General features: G+C 44.5%; 1 protein-coding gene across 1 annotated transcript in view; it reads left to right on the top strand.

The window, feature by feature from the left end:
• Positions 1–20,689, top strand: part of LOC147659061 (rho GTPase-activating protein 12-like) — a gene marked incomplete at its 5' end in the record, with an annotated part of 189,075 nt that overhangs the window by 59,671 nt on the left and 108,715 nt on the right. Inside the window, one exon of the mRNA XM_086951998.1 lies at positions 10,949–11,047. Coding sequence (XP_086808124.1) covers positions 10,949–11,047 — 99 coding nt within the window. The remainder of the gene's footprint in view (positions 1–10,948; positions 11,048–20,689) is intronic.

Here is a 20,689-nt window from a genome sequence, read left to right as displayed (position 1 = left end):
AAAATCTTTGCACTAGAATAAAATGGAGGAATAAAACATTAAGATCACAAATACAAATGATAACAAGAAGAAAAAGTTATTATAAAACACTATGAAGTCCGCCCCTGGGGGCAGAGCAGCCTCACAAACGTCTGATTTGCCCCAGAGGTGGGTACGAAGAAAAGGAAAGAAATTGACTCCTGAGAGGGGAGTGACCCTTACCCCAGCAAAACATCAGTTCATGCTCACCACCATTTAAATGCCAGCACCCACACAACACCAGCCAGAAGCCAGTCCACATACACCGCCAGCAACATCCTCAGTTAAAACACACCATCAGCCAAACGTCAGCCACACTCTGGTCCATACACTCCGCTAGCTAAATGCAAGTACACACACAGCCGGCCAAATGCCAGTACATGCAGACCCCCAGTTCTCACACACTGAAACTGGTTCCGTGGTGTAAAGTTGTTTTCCACCACACTTGGGGGCAGATTGGCATAAAAAAAACTCCTCTGTCAACATGGGGCAGAGGGTCAAAAAACAGCCAAAACGTTTTGTAATATATTTGGGCAGTGTTTCTCCAATCAAGTTATTTACAGTGTACTTTTTATTTCATAAGTTATTCTGTGTTGCGTTACCTTGTTAACAGAATCCCCCAGTCCTTTTACGATTGCACTGCTTGCATGCAACCTGGCAGACACTTTACTACATCTCTGACCAGTTCTCCTATAAAACATGGACTCTCAGGTTCTCATTACGAGTGGCCTCTTAATTTCATTGGAATTATGAGATGTTCACTTTCACCTGATATTTTCCATTAGAAGGCCCAGGCCAAACTGGCTGAATCAGACCCAGAATAACTGATTTTTTTCCACCGTAAAATCTCATTTCGTTGTGCACCATCTGGGCTGGACTTGCATTTAGCTGAATTTTCCCTGCCCTGGAGATACCAGTAACCTTGGTATCACTCACTTGAGAGCATGGGGAAATAACCGGGCATTTCGTGGGCTATTTGCCAGTGCCTGAAAGGTTTTGGCCTTCTTAGCCTCTCAACTGAAAATCCCTTGTTTGCGCTATAAATGCAGTGCTGTTTTTTAAAAACTTGTTTCAGCTCCATGTGCATGGTTTAAGAATGGAAATTCTTCATCCCACTGCACGATTAACTCATCTTTTGTAGGCGCAATAATTGGCATAGGCTTCCTATGTAATGCATAGAGTTTAGTACAACTATTCCACTACTATTCCACTCCTATCCCACCTCAGGAGCGCAGAGTGAAGGTTGCAGTGAAGGTTGCAGCTGCTTCATATGTTTAATGGACAGACACTTTCTGTAGTGACTCTGGTAACTACCTTCTGGCATTCGTTGTTGAGTGCCAGAACCAGGTCCATCATTTCAGCTTTCTGTGAGGCTTTGGGTAGATATATGCCATCTACACCACTCTGCCAGTCTTTCAAAGGCATGGCATAGAGCATAAAGCCCTGACAGCAGATCTAAGATCATAGTAGAAAGGTGATGATTTGAGTTCTTCCCTACAGTTGAGGAACTATATAGTTGCATTTTGCAGTTTGTCTGGCAGCATGTGTTTATATGTACCTTTGTCTATGATTTACAGATTCATTTATTTAACCTGTGTGATAAAGATGCTGCTGTTTGCCATAACTTGAAACTTTAAAATCTCTCAATTCATTCATCATTTCTCTCCCTGTACCTCTTATATTCATTAACACACTCGGTTGATCCCCTCTCACCATAAAAATTGCAGTCTGTGATGATCTGCCACATATTCCTCCTCTATAAGAAGTCACCTGAAGTTTGTTAATAACTTTTTTGTATTGCTCTTCATACCACAATATTGCCATCTCTAACCACTGTCCATATCAGATTTCATTTCTATCCAACTTAATTTTCCGACCCTGGAAGGATGGAAAGCTTCTTCTTCAAAAACTTTATTTTGGTCGTACAACCATAAAAGTGCAATGCGGCTCAAATATAAATGTATTAAATGTAAAAAAAGATCAAATACACAATACAATTAATCCACTGTAAAGTAAAGCAGGTTTACAGTTGGCACAGTGGGCAGGCCTCTCTGAAGATCCGTTAGGGCACGAAAACCTCTGACAGCCATAAAATACTAACAGGGTCTGTGATGTTGTCAGTGCTCTTCTATTTCACAATTGCTACAGTCCTTGGATTCATCTGTAGTTAAAATCTTGGAGTCATACAAACAAAACAAATAAAACAGTGAAGATCATCATTATCACATCTTCTTCAGCTGCCTTCTGATACCCCACATGTGACCCAAAAAGCAGCAGAATAAGCAAATGGGGGTCTTGGATCGGATCTGAGGATTCGCAGAGCTTCTCCATGGTTATGTGTCCCTATCAGCTTGCAAACTGGCGTAAGCCACTTGGCTCTCAGTCGGGCAGGCGAATAAAACATGGGCAGGATATTCGATTGTAGTGATGCAAGTAGGACAAAACTGTGTTAATACTGGTGTGCCTTGTCGAGAGCTTTTGAGGGAATTCAGGGAGAGCGTGACAATCCTGAATTACATATATAATTTCCTGTCGTTCAGTACCTGGATGATATGTAAATAGCTTTCCAACTGACTTGAAGGCCAAAAACTCCATCGTTCGCCGACCCCACAATGGATTGATGTTTTCAGACCGGATTACCCAATCCCAGTAATGCCCTTTAATGAAGTCTTTGGTAGGGAGCAATGTCGGGACCTTGTTTTCCCTAAAAACATCTAGCCCTATATCTGCCAATAAGAGTTTCATATTTCTCGGCCGGCTTATTTTGTGGAATTTTTCTAGAGAGCTCACTTCCTCAAGAGCAGAGGCAACGGTTGCAGCTTAGCCTTATCTGCAATGGATTTCCTGCCCAGGTCTCACCTTAGAGAGAGAAGAGGTGTGCTCTGGGGTAACAATACTAAGCTCCTCAAAAATTATTTCCAGATCTGGAGAGGTAGTCTATCTTGTCAAAGCCACACAATTCGGGTCCATATAGGGCTAAGCTCACAGCTTTGGACTTCTAGATCTGCAAAGCTGCAGCCACTTGTTGGCTAAAGGAAGTGCAGTATTCTTTACTCAAGACCCCAGATATTTGCTTATGCTTCAGGGTCGACTTGGCACCATGGGGCTTCCAAGTCATATCTTCAGATAATGTTATACCCAAATAATCGAAGATATTTACTCTTTCAAGAGAGATGTCTCCCAGAGTTGATCTTCCTCTGTATGATTTGTGGGGGTTGATCATCAAGAGTTTAGTTTTAGATGTATTGATCTCTAACCCTCGCAAACAACAAAATCATCAAAACGATGGAAAGCAGAATTGTGCTTGCCAGAATTCGAGCTTGTGGGCTGCCAGTCGGAAAAGATGTCAGCGACGAGCATTTATGTCACTGATCAGTGTTGCTGGCTTGCAACATCGTAACTTTACAGTTTGTTTAAATTCTTCTACAAACTGCAGTTTAGTAATCATGGAGCTCGTTCTTCTGTTTAGATCGGGTGTCTCCAACTGGTTGCCCGCAAACTACCGGTAGCTCGCCGACATCTTTTGAGTAGCATGCGGCCTTGTTTAGGGGAAAAGGTTAATTAAATAGTTTGTTTCAAAATGTTATTGTGTCACATGTTTATTTCTATGCCTATGTACTGTTTCTTGGCGAGCGCATAGATCACCCTAGGGTCTCATAGCGCTTTGCCGAGACTCGGGAACAGACAGAAAAGATGGCTAATAATAGGACCGGTTAAAATAGCCTGGTCTTAAGAGACTTACGAAACTTTTTATGATCTGTCTCGATTCGTAGGTGCAGTGGTAGGGAGTTCCAGAGAGTGGGGGCTAATTTCGAAAAAGATTTGCTGCCATACTGGACTGTTCGAACCTAGTAGGTATTTGGTTGCAGAACGGAGTGCCCTTGCTGGTTGATACTTCTTCAGTTTATTTGCCAAGTACTGGGGCCCTGTCCATTTAGAGTTTTATGAACAAGACAGCAAATTTTAAAATCTATTCGCTTCTTGATTGGCAGCCAATGGAGGGTCCTCAGGCTAGATAGAGAAGGAGAGTGGGCAGGAAAGTTCAAGACCAGTCTAGCTGCTGTATTCTGCAGAACCTGGAGCTTATCAAGAAGTTCTGCATTTATGGATGCCAATAGAGCATTCCCATAATCCAGGCGACTGGCATTCAGACCCTGAATCAGTGGCAGACGAGAAAGCAGTGGTACTCATTTGAAAATTTTGCGAAGGGCATGCATTAGTGTTACTAGATTGACATGATCACGCTTGGAGAGTTGATTGTCAATCATTACGCCGAGATTACGGGCTGTTACTTTCGGAGTGGACAGGTACCTAAGGTAGGTGGCCATCAATCGTTTGTTCACAGAGTCTGTGCGTCTGTGCATTACCAAAGAGAACAACTTCCTTTTTATTTGCGTTTAGCTGGAGGTTGTTTATTGACATCCAGTTGTTTATATCCAGAATGCATTGCCCAAATCTGTGTTTAGTATTAACGACATCAGGTCCAAGAGTAATTAACAACTCCGTATAATCGGCGTACGACAATGTGTCGAAGCCGTGATCCTTGATAAATTTAGCAAGGGGGGATACATATAAATAAAAGAGCGTAGGGCTCAAAATTGATCCCTGGGGAATACCCCCGTTAATGGGTTGGCTCTTGGAGGTGAAAGCCCCAATTTGGACCTGGGAAGTGCGGTCACTCAAATAACTCCTGAACCAGGCCAGTGCAGGGCCTCCGACACCCGCCTCTCTCAGGCACCTCAAAAGGATGGAATGGGAGATGGTGTTGAATGCGGCTGACAGATCTAACAGGACTAAGATGGCTGTTCTTCGACTGTTCAAAGAGAGTCTGATGCTATCCACCACTTCAAGCAGGGCTGTTTCGTGTTGTGAAAAGCTCGAAACGCCTAAGAGGGATCCAGCACTTTATTTTTTTCCAAATGTTTAATTAATTGACCATTTATCAATGACTCTTGGATTTTTGTCAAACCAAGGAAGAAGAGATATTGGTCGGTAATTGTTTGGTTGTTCAGGATCTGAATTGGGCTTCTTTAGAATGGGTCCAACTATGGCCTCCTTCCATCTTGTGGGTACCGACGAGTGTAATACTGAAAGGGTGAAGAGCCTAGTTAGACTGGGGGTGATAGCTGGACTGATTTTTAATAGAGCCTAGGAAGTTACTGTATTGGTGGGGGAGCCTGACTTCACCCTTTTGTGTGCCAGGGTAACTTCTTCCGAAGAGAATTCGGAGAATTAATTTAGGATAGAGGCCATCAAGGAACAATTTTCTTCTAATCTCGGAGTATTCAGATGAGCAGAGTTGTGAGGAAACTGGCTATAGATTCTATCAATTTTATCTACAAAAAAAGTAGATAAAGAGTCAGCCCACTCCTATGAGGCAACCATGGGGAGAATGGATCGATCGTTTAATTTTGTGAGAAGGTCTCTTCATTAATTATTTTAGGCCAGCAGCACCAGATCTCTATCCTATCATGACTGCATGGGCAGATACATGTTGACCATTGAGAGGGCAATATGTTTTTAAGAAACCCCGGTCCTCTTCAATACTATCCCAGTGGTCCTAGCCTTGTTGCTTTGGGCCTTCTCTTGTTGATGCTGTTTTGTCTAGGGTCTGGGCGTATGGCTGTTGCTAGATTGTCCTGGCGTCGGGGAGTTGTTCTATTCGGGATGTTGGTTATTGTTTTCTTGGGGGGGGGGGGGGCTGCGATGATTGGAGTGTTGATAATTGTGTGTGGGGGGGGGAGGGGGTGTGAGATCATTTTGACAAATGCATACTCTATTTAAATGAATTACCTGGAACATACAGGGAATGGGGTCCAGGGCCAAGGGCTATACGATTTATGCGCACTTGAGAAGGAGGGATGTGAATTTGGCTCTTTTGCCAGAAACTCATTTGACTGGAGGTGCGGTGGCTAACCTACGCAGGAGGTGGAGAGGCCGAATTTATGCCACCACTTACTCTGCTTTTGCTTCGGCAGTATTGATATGGGTAGGCCTCGGGTCCTCTTTGAGCACACCCGCACTAAGGTAGACAGTGAAGGTAGGTATGTTATTATTGCTGGGAGGTTTGCTGGGAGAGAAGTGATGTTTGGGAGTGTGTATGCACCAAATGTAGATCAGTTGGTATTCTTCGCATCGCTTTCGGCTCAGTTGGTTGACTTTGTGGGGGCACACTGTGATTGGTGGTGATTTTAACTGTGTTGCGGATACTGTGATGGACAGATCCCACCTGCCACTTTTGGGGGCCCCCACGCACCGGGTTGCAGCGGAGTTTCGGAACTGGATTAGTCACTAGGGCCTGGAAGATGCCTGGAGGCTACTACATGCAACAGACGGGGAATACTCTTATTTCTCCCCCATGCGTCAAGTCCACACTAAGTTAGACACCTTCTTGTGAACTCCTAGCTTCAGTACCTCTGCCACCCATACAGAGTACCTGGGTAGGACTCTATTGGATCATAGTCCCCTGCTGCTGACGTATCAGCCTCTTGGGAGGTGGCCCCTGATTCCGCTGTGGAGACTGAACCCGCTGGCGTTGGAGTACGCACCCTTTTGGGACTCTGAAGTCCCTTGTTGAGACATATTTTTCAGTTAACGCTGGGTCGGCGTCCTCTGTCTTGGTGGAGGGTGAGGCATTTAAAGTGGTGGTGCGTGGTCACTGTCTGGGGCAACCAATTGGTGCACAGCGGGAAATTAAGCAAGAATTGCTGGATATGGAATCTCGAATCCGGCGTCTGGACAATACTCAGGGGTTGGAGTCTACTGCTGCTGAGCGCCTGCAGGAGGCCCACGCCAGCTGCAGCAAAGCATTAGGACGATTGAGGTGCCACAGTTACCGTGAATATCTTGACAGGGTGCAGAAAGAGGAGGGGAGCGGAGGGCTACTCTTAGCGTGGTTACTTAGGCCTGAAAGCAGGGGAGCGCCGATCATTCATGTTCAGACATACACAGGGGTGTTGCTCCACGACCTCAATGCCCTTAACACCTCGTTTAGAACCTTCTACGAAAAGTTATATTGTAGCCCCGGGCCAGTCTCATTCAGATATTCTGGAATTTCTGGAGGCGCAGACAATGCAGGCTCTGGACGATCAGGTGCAGGAGGACCTGGGGAGCCCAGTGACTCTACATGAAGTTAGGGCAGCTATAACAGCCATGGCAAAGGGGAAGACGCTGGGTCCGGATGGACTTCCGGTGGAGTTTTACATGGCCTACATTGATCAATTGGCCCCCAGACTGGTGACCCTAAATGAAGCGTCTTTGCACCGAGGTGCCCTTCCTGAGTCGACCCAGAGTGCGTTGGTGATACCTCTCCCCAAGTCTAAGGAGGCTAACGCTCTGGTTACATTGTACAGACCACTTCCAATGCTTAATCTCGATTTTAAGGTCCTCCGCAAAATATTGGCAGTCCGCTTGCTACCGCATATGCACTCCATTATCCATACAGACCAAAATGGCTTTATCCTCTCCCGTAATACCTCTTATAACTTGTGCAGGCTGTACTATGTCCTGTTCCATGACTGCTATATGCTTCACCAACTGGACGGGTCAAGATCGGAAAAACAGTATCTTCCCAGTATCCTGTTCAGCCGGGGACCCAACAGGGGTGCCCTCTTTCGCCTCTGTTGTTCGCACTGGTGATCGATCCCTTGCGGAGTTGGTTCTACAGGGTGGTTCAGGTCTGGGTATTACATTGAATGGGCGGGCGGCGGCATACGATTTCATTGTATGTCGATGATCTGTTGGTACACCTGCAGGCGGCAATGCCTGATGCAGCAGCAGTGCTTTCGCTCCTCGACCACTTGGAGGCGCTGTCAGGTTTGAATGTTAACTAAAAAAATACCTTCCTGTTTCCTTTAGAGGGTCCGATGCCGCAGCCATCGTGTCTCCTGGCTGACATCAACTGGGCATCCTACTCATTTTAATATCTTGGGATTAATTTCTTTCATTCTCTGGAGGACCTGCGTGGTGGGAACTTGGACCGGGCGCCGCAGTCCCTCAGGGCTGGCGTGTACTTCTGGTGCACGCTACAGCTACCTGTCATGGCGAGAGTCTCTCTGCTAAAGCTGGTCATGCTGCTGAGGTTTCTGTACTTTTTTGTTAATTTGCTGACCCTGATGCCCTGGGGATGGTTCAGTCCTCTGAATGCCCTAGTGAGGGACCTTATCTGGGGTGGGGGGGGTGATAGACGCCTGGTTTCATTGCAGACGTTACAATGTCCGATGGAGCATGGAGGTTTGGGTTGCCAGATTTCGAACTATATATGCTGGCTGCCCAGTTGCAATGGCTAGCGCAGTGGATGGAGGGTGTGAATGCAGAGGGGACATGGCATTGAAATACAGCCAGATGGTGATCCTACTCTTTTGCTGGCCAAACTGTTGAGAGCAGCAATTAATGTCCCATACAAGTAGGTGTTGCAGCTCACAGCCATACACACGTGGATATGCTGTGTGCGTAGGCTGGGTGGGACCCGGTGGTATACCCCCACACTACCCTTGGTCGGGCTACCCCACGGGGACCTGCTGACGGTGTTCACGGTGGAACAGCTGCAGGCGTGGACGGAGGCAGGTTTATATTCAGTGGGCCACTGTTATCAGGATGGCTGCATGGTCCTGTTTGCAGACCTGATTGATGCCTATGGCCTCTCCTCCGGCCGGTTCTTGCAATATGAAGTGCTGGTTCGTACCTTTGGACAGCTCTGGGGTGGAGGGCAGGATGAACCTGCAGCCCACCCGTTGCTGCATGCATTGAATACATTGGGAATTGATGGGCACCAAGTGCATTGGTTGCCACAGCTACAGGCCCCATGACCGGTCTTCTGGGTGAGTGGGAAAGAGCGAGAGAAAGGGAATTCACGGATAGTGAACGGAGTAAAGTATTGAGATCTCACAAGAAAATCTCGAGAAACACTAGACTAAATCCACATGGTATTTGACACCTCATAGGCTAAATGTTACATACGGAGGTGAGATGCGGAAATGTTCGAGGTGCGCTTATGTAGATGCTTGTTTCATCCCTATGACAAGGAGTTGTGGTGTATTACCTTTGTACTGGGAGGAAGTCCTGGCTAAGATTAAGGATGTACTGGGGAGGGATCTGGCGCTGTCCATAGAGGTCTGTTTGTTAGGGCTCTTCCCGCGTCCGCCTAAGCGGAAGGTAGGGAACCAGTTTATAGACCTGGCTTTGGGCTTAGCTAAGAAGCAGATTGTACTGGTGTGGAAATCTGCTATGGGACTGCAGGTGGCTAGCTGGAACAGTGAGGTTATTTGTTGCGCGGAAGCAGAGGCTAGGGCTGTGGTTTGGGAAGAGGCGAGGGGCATCCGTAGAAGACCGATTGCAGATTTATGGAAAGAAGTGCTGGTGAACTGGGAAAACTCGGAGCAAGCTCGCAGCACTAGTGTGGAGGAAGCGAGTGCTAGTGAATGATACATACATGGGTGCACGGTTGGATCCATCCGTAGAGGACTAGACTTCACATAGCCACCCCCTCCAGAGGGAGTGGCTGGATGACGCCCGCGTTGAATGAGGGTGGGCCAAAGGTCTGGGGTCGGGGTCACTCCCTGGCTCCCTCCCTACTCCCCTTTCCCCTCCACCCCCCCAGAGAGTCGCAAGTGATGTACGGCATACGCTGCATAACTGTTGGCTTTTATGCCTTCACCGCTGGATACTATTGCGCTCTTGTCCCCTCTTCGCATGCAGGGCTTTACTGGTTCCTTATTATTTGTTATCTCTTTTGTGTTTGTTTTTTATGCTATTGGATTATAAGTTTCAGCCCAACTGGCTGAGTGCAAAGTCGCTGGGGACACTGCCCGATCCGGGTAAGGAGTCAGAGTTGCCCACCAAGGCAGAGCGAGGAAGCGAAGTTAGGCAAGATGCAAGCTAGTCAATTTATGGGGCGACGCGACAGTGGTGAGCAAGGGTAAGCAGGCACTAGGCTTAAACCGGGATTTCATGTTTTTGCATCCTACCCCAGGATTACAATTGAAATGTAGATCACCCTGCCTAGTGTAATAATTGAGAACCGCACTGAAACTCTGATGTTGTGAACGTTTTGTAGTGCAACTGTGGAAACAAAAAACATATGTTAATAAAGATATGTTTTTAAAAAAAAGACCTGTTCTATAATGTGTAACTCTAAATGGAATGACTGTGATCGTAGGTGCAGATGAAAGATGGGAAATATCTTAGTTACACTGATGAAATGTAGGTATTATTCCTCTGTATGCTGAAGATGAATCATTCTTGTTGGTAGTCTCCTCACTTGCAAATATGTTTGGGGTGCTGTGGCGCAATGCAACAGGAGCTGAAGGGGTACGTAATTAGAAGACGTCAACATGAAGCGTAATAACTTTCACAAAAAACAGTGCTATAGTCTATTATGGTAGTGTGATAGCAAGATTCAGTGTGTCAATGTTTTTAATTGGGAGAAAATTAAAGACTTAACTGTTAACCCTTCTTTTTAATGTTCTCCCTTTTAAAAGTGTCACATTAATACAGAGCAGACGTCTTACTCCCAGAGTCTGGTAGACGCTGCTATTTCTAAGAGAAAAAACAGCCAACGTTTTAAAAAAGAGAAATTGAAAGTGAAGGAAATTCTAAATGTTTGGTTCAAACATAGAATCTGGCTCCATGGAAATTAGACTGAAAGTAAACAAAGGTGGGGGTCTCTGTCAGCTACTGAAGGTCAAGCAACTTGCACATTTTTCCTAATGAATTTCACTGATCAGAAGTAGCTCTTACTACAGAAAAGGTTGGGGACTCCGGATAAGAATGTATGGTGTTCCAGCAGCCTTTTCATGCAGGAGATCCAATTAAGACTCATTGTTCATACAGCATATTTTAATCATGTCGAGTGTACCAGTTTAATGTGTGTCAAGAGACTAATCTTAGCGCTAATTAATATTTTTAGAAACACTTTCATTTATTTTTTTAGCTTAAAACCAGAAACGGAACAGAGCTGCTAATTCAATCCGACAGTGAAATATTAATCCAGGAATGGCATGATGCACTTTCACAGACAATTGGTAATCAGGTATGTCAAATACACAAGCTTCTTTGAGAGTTGTTACTACTGTATATAAAGATAAGGCGTGTTTTATAAATTGTTTGCCTTTTTTTCAGCATGGAAAGTGCATATAGTTTTGAAAGTTGCTGGTCTTAAATTATAAATTGATATTTCTCATCTTCTCTTTCGTTCGTGCACGGTTATGTTTTGGCGCTAACAGCACTAATTAGTTGATAAGATATATTTAGAAAATCCCGTTAGCAGGCGAAATACAGTAGCAAAGGTTTGTAGGGTCCTTTTCAGTGTTGATTTGATTGCTTTTTATTTGAGGGAATATCAATGGCTTCAAAATGTACTGTATTTATCGTCAATAAAAAAACGTAAGTCTTGAAATAATTACGAAAGATGTCATTTAATTCTACTTCACCTTGAGTCAAAGGGCCTTATTCAGAGTTTGCTGGACGGGTCACTCTGTCACAAATGTGGTGGATACCCCATCTGCTTTATAACAAGTGTATTGTAGCCCGTGTCACTTGTAAAACAGCGGACCTGATATCCATCACATTTTGACGCAGTATCATCCGTCTAACTCAGAAAAGGGGTACAAAAATAATAAACTATTGAGATCGAATTTGACCCGTTAGTGAAAGCAGGTTGTTTCTAGGCACTGACCTGTGCTCGCTGTGTCCCTGCCTCAGCCTTTGTGCTGCCCTGCCCGTTGAGGGACTGTTTGCCGCTGTCACCACCTGCACGAGATCGCGGCCTCTGGGGGACTCCTAAGTCCCGGCACCACCCGCGGCGCGCACGCCTCCCACGCTGCTCCCAAGCGCCAGGAGACGCAGAAAAGGACTCAAAGGCTCCCACTCCACGGGACGGGCGCGCACTGGGCGAAGCCCGGGCCAAGGGCGGGCCTGTCCTTGCCCGGATGAGGCTGGGCTGGGCTGGGCCCACCCTCTAAGCCCTTGAGCGGGACTACCTGCAAGGAGAACTGACAGTAAGGAGACATCTTCTCCTTTGTAAAGGACTTCGTACGCAGTGTAACTGTGCCTACTTATTGAATTTTGCTGACTAAACGCTGAGTGTGTAGTTTGCCTCAGGTTCTTAACTATTATCTTCACTATCCGTCAGAAACGTACTGCGTATGCTTAGCTTATAGACTATTGTTTATGCTCATTGAGTCGTTTCTATTACAGCCATGGGTAAAAGGAAGATGCCTAGCCCTAAGACAGGAGAGAAAGCACGAGCACCGAGTGACACACAAACCTTACTAAGCTATCTCACAGGGGCCATGGGTGCATTAGCTAAACAGATATCATCCGTGGTGGAATCATTGGAGGCAGGCTCCGCCTCAGTGCTTGAACAACCCAAAGTACCAGATCCTTTGGGCTGTACCCTGAAGTCAAAGCCAACTCTAAACGGGTGTGTCCAGCATCTTCCTGAGGAATTTAGTGGTACCCCAGGTCCCGATTACACATACTTTTAATGGCAGGGGAGCTAGTACTATAATTGACTTCATATTTGCATCTAGAAATGCTGCGTCCAGCATTCTAAATTTTAAGACTCACACCAATGCCACCAGCGACCATTACCCAAACAGTGTTAAGTTACATTATTCTAGCACACAAAGAAAGAATAATCAGTCTAGAACACTCCGACAAGATAACTTGACCTTAGATAGGCTAAATGGGTATTCGATTAAGTGGGACAAAGATGACCCACGAATAACAACGGTGGTGGTAAAAAATTCCCTTGAATCAATAAAGACTTGTCTGGATGATTTTTCGTCTCATCGAGAGATTTTAACTGATTTTGAGGTTATAACAAGAACAATAAAAGATGCTTTGTCCATACAACAGAAAAATACTGGAAAATCCATGGGGTGGTTTAAAACTCTCCCTATGCAAAGTAAAAAGGGATAAAAAAGTAATAGCGCTCCTTAGAAAAGCGTACAACAAGGCCATAAAACAAGGAAAGTGAAACTAAAAAATGAGGCATGGAAACAGTTACACAAAAGCTGCACTGAAAAGGGCAGTGCGGCCTTTTGGAAAATTGTTAAAACTACTTTTTTTTATCCAAAGATAGGGAAACACCCAAGATGGAAGTAGCCATAGACGAATCATTATGGTTAGATCACTTCTCCCCAATATTTGGAATAAATGCCAAGGAAGTAATTAGACTAGGAGAAAGAACTTCTGCTGTTAGTCCCACACCCTTTCCTATTGCCCTTAACATTACAATGCTGGAAGTAGAGAATGTCCTAATGGCCAGCAAAGGGGGCCAGGCGCCAGGCCCCGATGGGGTCCCTGTGGATTTGTTCAAGATTAATATGGACCTTTGGATTCCAATTCTTACAAAGGTCTTTGAAGCCTCTTGTGCAGTGGGCCTCATTGAGTCATGGTCTGAATCAATCCTGGTGCCGATATTAAAAAAAAAAAAGAGATCGCCAGAGTCCTTCCTGCTATCGTCCCATATCCTTGTTAGATTGCTTGGGTAAGGTAGCTGGATGTATTATTCTTGATAGTTTAAATCAATGGTCAGAGGACAATAACATCCTGTCCGACCTTCAATTTGGGTTTAGGGAAGGCATGGGCACTTCGGAACAAGCCCTTAATCTGACTCTATTGATGGCCAAATATACAAATGCAAAGGGGGTGGGGGGTAGTCTGTACATGGCTCATGTAGATCTGTCAGCAGCTTTTGACTGCGTAAACCATTCTAAACTGTGGAAGGTCCTGAGTGACCTGGGAATAGACTCCGCCCTACTAAATTTCTTGCGAGAACAGTATTCGAATGCTATGGCTAGAGTTAGATTTGGAACAGGAGGCAAACTCGCAGCCTCCTTCAGAGTGGATAGAGGGGTTAGGCAGGGATGTGTCCTGGCCCCCTTCCTTTTTTCGCTCTACACAAATGGGCTAGAACATGCAATGTTGAAGGGGTGCCAGGACCTACCCTGCGTGAAAAAACTTCCAATCCCCGCGCTACTATACGCGGATGATGCCGTGATTTTAGCGCAAACACCCCTCGAACTCCAAAACGCAGTTGATAGATACTACAACTATATGGCTAATTTAGATCTAAGGGTTAACATTAAAAACACTTTTGTCATGACCTCTGGTGTAAGAAACAAGAAAACGCTGAGTGGTTACATAGAACCTACTAAGTTGGAAACTACTACTGCGCATCCCTATCTTGGAATTCTAATTGACAAAAAGTGTTCTTGGAGACAGGCAATAGAGGCTAGGAAACTGCTGTTTATTAGGGCCACTAGTGCATTAGTTAACTTTGCACATAGGCTAGGTAAAAGATCACCGGTAGAAATGATACAAATATATCAAGCCAAATGTGTTAGCGCGGTGATGTATGGAGCTGGGGTGTGGGATTGTGGAAGAGCGGATGCCCGCCAAAAGGTAGAGCACTGCTTTTTGAGGTTCCTTCTAGCAGTTCCACGTGGCACCTCTACTTTTAGCTGCCACAGGGAACTGGGCCTGCCATATATTACAGACCTGGTAAAACTTCAACCGATCCTTCTATGGTATCGAATTTGGTCACCCTCGAAACTAGTTTTCAACAGGAAGCTTCTGAGCGATTGCCTTTCTTTAGAAAACTCAGATAAAATACCTTCGCTCTTGTATGTTAAAAACGTCTTGTCCAACTTTGGCCTGATAAGATATTACCACAACCCCCCACGATTACTGAGATTCCCAGGAAAAAATTCAAGAAATTATGTTTGGCACATATGGAAGAACTGCGGGTGACCATGGAGTCATCTAAAAGTACAGTACAACATATTATATTAGTACAAACTACCCTGACCATACAGCCCTATTTAACCTTTAAATTGAATGGATATAATAGGCTGGTGCTCACCCTGCTTAGAATGAACACATTCCATCACCTGGTCACATTTCTTAAAGTTAAGGACTGGTCACACTTGTTGCCATTCTGTCCACGTGACGGAGTGTCTACACAGTCTACACTCCATGTGATCATGTTTTGTAGATTTTACCAAGAATCAAGTAAGCAGTGGGTAACACCAATACTAAAAATCCTGGGTCTGCGACAATATCGCCCAGCTTTCCTGGCAATTCTATATTTGGAATCAGTGTTTTGCAAAGAATATGACTAGATTCTTGAAACTTTGTATAAAACATAGACCAAACCTAGAACAGGAGCACTGAAGTAATTACTGTCCAACATATTTTATGATATTTTCCTGCACTTTATGTAATTTTTACGCTTTATCCACTTTGAGTTTGCATTTTCTCACTTTCGGGCTGGTATCTTCATTATTCTGTAAATATCAACCATGTTTTTAAACTTATTTATTATTAATCAAAAATGTAATTGTTCTAGTGTTTTAACAGTATTTTTAATAAACAACGTTTATGGTTTTTGTATTCCTAAAAACCGAATAAAGGAAATTTGATTTAATTTGACTCCATTCATGATGTAATACAGTTTAAGCCACTAGGCAGTTAAAGTATTGAAAATAATATTGTAAATTAATGATCGATACATTTATTGGAACCCCTATGGTTTTCTGCTGGGAAATATCTATTGTTTACTGCAGTTTCCTTTTTTTAATTTTGTTTGGTATTGTGAAGAATAATACAAATCCTTTTAAGACTTGCAGTTATTGTAAAGTCCAAGTTTAAAGTCTTTGTACTTGTGTGCTAAGCAGCAGCAAAGGAGGATTTCTGTACTCTTGCTTTTTCCTCTTGCACACAAGCAATGGAGAGGACCTTAATTGGCCTTGGGGATTCACAAGTGTACGTCACATATTTTGAGTCATGGCAACAGATTACGGTAATGGTATTTTGTTGATTCTCTTGTCCCTTGAAGGGCACTGTAGAACACTTCAAGCATTATGGTCGATGAGAGCAGAATGATGAAAAGTAACTATGAAAGGTTTCTAGACTGGTTGGAGACAAGGAAACACTGGCTGGTATTCTTGTGGTGCACCCCTTGATTGACTTTATTTGAATAGTCATACGAAAAGCTTTGTTTTCAAGAGTTTGCTAAATCACAGATAACTGGGGTTCAGCTTGTTTAGGAATCTGGTCCTTGAATTCCAAGGCAACTATAGTTCCATGTTTCAGATATCCTAATCGGACCCAGAGGTTGAGTGAGGTATTTGGATGGTTGTAGAAAGGGGGCACTTTTTGTGCATATCCCCAGCCTCTGCCTAATAGGTCTTGTGAACTGCCCATAGTACTTTGAACATAATTCTTTATTCTGCTGTGATCTAATTGGCGGTACAAAAGGGGGGTGGTGATGGACGGAGCATTTGAACCAATCAAACACTCACACCCAGTCAACAGATCTGGGTTTAATCTATCACCGTTCTTTAGCCCACTCTGCCACCCCAGTTCCGACATGGCCATATGCAAATCAGTCTGACCCTGTGCCTCATGGGAACAGTCCAGCCCGAACTGCCAAGCCATGCTTTCCCTGGACTGGAAACAAGCTTCCTAGGACCGGTTTCTGGCATTCCAGCCGTCTTCAGCCAGGCTTGCTTGAATCCAGTGGCAAAGTGAGCAAGGGACTGACATCTGAGCATACCCTGCCAATTTACGGCGAACAAAGCGGTACAAAAGGGGGGTGGTGATGGACGGAGCATCTGAACCAATCAAACACTCACACTCAGTCAACAGATCTGGGTTTAATCCATCACCTGGACTGTTCCCATGAGACACAGGGTCAAACTGATTTGCATATGGCCATGTCTGAACTGGGGTGACAGAGTGGGCTAAAGAACGGTGATGGATTAAACCCAGATCTATTGACTGGGTGTGAGTGTTTGATTGTTTCGGATGTGCCGTCCATCACCACCCCCTTTTGTACCGCTGTGATCTAATTGGCAGTGTTCAATGCTGCCTTTACATGGTTTTGTTTTCTAATATTGAGACAGAGTTTGGCAGCTTGAGTCTGGATTCTTTGTAGCCAAGTCTGTACATGAATAGGAGGGTGTAAAGTTGTCCACTGTGGCATCAAAAGTGCCTTTCGGGGTGCATTCAAATCCCTTGCTATTCGTGTGTGATGTCACACGTAAAGGCAAGCAAGACCAGCTAAATTGCAGATCAGTACTTCAGCCCGTCAGTTGATGCCTGACATTCAGGTGAGTTGATAGTCTTTCTAAAATGTCACCTTTTTTGAAAGGCAGTAAGCCCTAATTTTAAAATTATCTGCTCATGAAGATGTTCGATAGGAGTAGTTTCTATCTCTTGGGTCCCCCATTTGTCTATTCCCCACTCCCCCCATATTTTTCTGTTTCTGTCTCTCCATGTCTCATTATGTGTTGCTGTCTCTCCCTCATTGTCTGTCTTTCATTGTGAATTTTCAATTGTCTGTGTGCTGCTTTCTCTTTCTATGGCTTCTCAGTATGTCTCAGGTTATCTGTCCCTAAGTGCATGTTTCACGTTCTTGTTTGTCAGTGGCGTTCTGCCTTCTGTGTAGGCCTGTGTGAAATTTAAAATATGCCATTGAAATGTTAGAATTTCACCAGTCAGTGAAATTTGATACATTATTTGAAGTTTCACATTCCTCACTTTGGTGTACTTTTCACCTACGGGGGAGAGGTCTGCGCAGAAAAAGCCTCACTGATGCACATTTTATTCTTGAGCCAGTCTCCTGCTGGGACCTTGGGTAACTTTACAAAACTTTTTTTTAAAGTTTGAGGTGTGCCATCATGTGAAATGTCACTAACCGGCAAGCCACATCTTGCTCTTAAAGTGCAACTAATTTTGCAAAATGTTCATGAAATTTGAAAAAGAGCTATAGAATTTAATACACCCCAGGCCTGCTACCCCTAGTGTATTTGTTTTTTTCGTCAATCGATTACTTTTTTGTGTGAAGTCCCTATTTTTTGGAGTGAGGAAGAGTTACTTGATTTCATAATACTCCCCAACTCAGTCTCAGAGTCAATCTTGAAATTATCTGTTAACCTATGTCTGTCTCAGTTCCTAAAAGTACTGTAATCAATCCGTCTCTTTTTCTGTTTCTTTCTCTTGAAAACTCTCCTTTTCCCCTCACCCACCCATTGTACTGTCTGCTGTTTTCTTTGTGTTTCATAGTCTAGTTAATTTTCTTGGTTTCTGTGGGTGTAATTTTTGTGTCTGTCATTCTTCACGTCACTCTAGGTGGCTGTCTTCGCGTCTCATGTTAAGTTTCTCTGTTCATGATTTGCCTCAATAGGGTTTTTTTGGAAATGACCTCTTTTTGTATGAACATGCGCCACATTTTTGGACTGATGCTGCTTGTTTTTAACTGTAGTGGACTGGGCCCTGTTGTCCATGCCCCAATGCAGGTACTGTGATCCCCCCAATGTATGTGCACAATATGCTTAATACCTGATTTGCACATTTAACTTACTTGTGAGTCCCTAGTCTATAGTACAAGAAGTACCCAGGGCTAGTAATTTAAATGTCACTAGCGGACTGCAACACTTATTTGTGCCACCATTGCAGTGACTGTGTAAAAACATGTCTTTAGGCCTGCCTTTGCCATCTACCCGGGAAGTTTTTAAACTGCCAACATGACATGACATATTAAATCCTTTTGCCAGGTCAAAACCTTCCATTTTAATATACAATAAGCCCTAACCCTGGGAAAGGCCTGAGTAGTCCACCAGGCAGGTGATTAAGATTTTAAAGAAGGCTTTGTTCCTTTTGTGTTTAACATGTTCTGACAGTTACATCACAAAATTAGATTTTTCACTGAAGTAAAACCGGTGGTCCTATTAGCTAAAATGGACTTTCACAAGTCACCGAGCTAGGTGCTAACTTACATTTGGGGCCACCAAAGGTATTACTCCAGGGTATCAAATGAATAATTATATTACACCCAATTCATTGCTGAGTTCGGATTAAGGTAACATTTTATAGGAAGGCGACTTGAGACGTCACCACTTTGTAGCCCAAACCTTTGCTAGCTTTTCCTGTCTGTCTGCAGGAGTTGTCACCCAAGACCATATTCTCCTCCCCCCTGCTAGGAAGTGCAAAGCGCTCCCAGGAACAGGCGAAAAAGAGAATTGCTGAAGGAAGGTGTGACTTCTCTAGCAAGATACCTACTGGGCGGTGGCCACAGATGACCCAGCCTCAAAGAGAATACTCCCTCAGTGAAGCAAATGGTGTTCACATCTTCACCTGCATGTTCCTTTGTGTAGGTAGATAGGCTGGCAACTCCTCCGGTGGGGGAAAACCTGTTGCAGAGCCAGTTTTCCAGGAGGAGTGGTTCATTTTGCTGGGTACATTCCAGAGGTGTGCCCAGGGCTCCTCAAAGGGGTAGAAGGCTTGCGTCATCTTGCCTTAGGGAAGAGAAAGGTTCTCTGGGATAGATTGGTTGCCAAACGCCCAGGAAGCAATGTTAACTGTGACAGCTTGCCTTGAGAACTATTGCCCATTTGGCAAGTGAGTCCTCCCCTCCAACGTACAAGAAGATGGCATAAAAGTGGCACCCCAGACTGAAAGTCCGCTGATCACTACTGGACCAGAAGAAGGACAGCCTTGCTGCTCCCTGGGCCAGACAAATAGAAGCTGAATTAAAGACTGGACTGTACAAAAGAACCTGCATAAAGAACTGAGGCCACTCGTGGAAATGAGCTCTACAACTCCAAGGATGACAGAAGTGACCCCCAAGGGCTAGATTGCAAGTCTCGTGTTGAGCTTCTGGGCCACCAACAGCTAAAGGAACCTGTACCCGTCAAAAGGCCAATTGCCTAGATTGCCAGCCCACTGCTTGACGACAAACTGTCTACTTGGCAACCGAGTCCTGGCTGCCTCAAGGTGTCTCTAAGTTCGTGAGACCCACAGCCGAAGTCAAAGTCCCTCAAAGAAAAGGATTTGTTCACCTGTAGGCAGCCACTGAACCTGCTATAGCAGGGAGGCTAGTTGACCAGTGGCAGTTTGACCTGCACATACTTCTATGCAGCTAATATGGACACAGAGTCCTGAGGCTGGAGCAGACCCCTGAAGTTTGTGGCCCCAGGAAAACTCACTTCATCTCTTGAGCATCTTCTTCGTTCATCACCATTATCGGGACCACTTCTTGGCTAAACCTCTTTAAAGGAGAAAAGTACACTGAGGGTCCTAAGACTGTTGACTACAGCAGTTAACCTGGCCAACTGGAACTGAGCGATCCCTGTGACAGGCCCCAGCCCGTTGTGGCAAGTCCAAGAGGATTCTAAGAGGCGTTTTAGCCCATTGACTACTAACCCCTTGCATCAATTTATTGTACCTGAAAGATTAACATTCAAGTATCTTCTTTACCTTTGGAAAATCATTTCTCTGGTTCCCCTCAAAAGATTTTTGTTGGTTTAATGTCTATTTGAAGCTAAAAATACACTCTTTTTTTTATTAGTTTGTGTCGTATATTCCGTCGTGTTGTTTACTTGCCTATTGTTTTGGTACTTCTAAATGCTTTACACTTACTTTGATTAAACCTGACTGCTCTGAGCCACAGCTACCCAGGACTGAGCTAAGGGGTTTCCTAAAGAAACCTCACCGTAAAGATTGCACCATTATTACATGGTGACATGTCGCAACCACAACACATAATCCACTATCCTACAGGGATTCTTATGTCCTCTCTAGTCTGATTATTTCTGGGGAATTACGTGGATTTCTTTCTCTGTGACCAAGTCTCGGTCTGTCTCTCTAACCCTTGCTTCCT

The sequence above is a fragment of the Lissotriton vulgaris genome, unplaced genomic scaffold (assembly GCF_964263255.1).
Source record: "Lissotriton vulgaris unplaced genomic scaffold, aLisVul1.2 SCAFFOLD_2039, whole genome shotgun sequence".
Taxonomy (NCBI): Eukaryota; Metazoa; Chordata; class Amphibia; order Caudata; family Salamandridae; genus Lissotriton; species Lissotriton vulgaris.
Note: the sequence above shows the minus strand (reverse complement) of the source record. Positions and strands in the feature narration are given on the sequence as shown.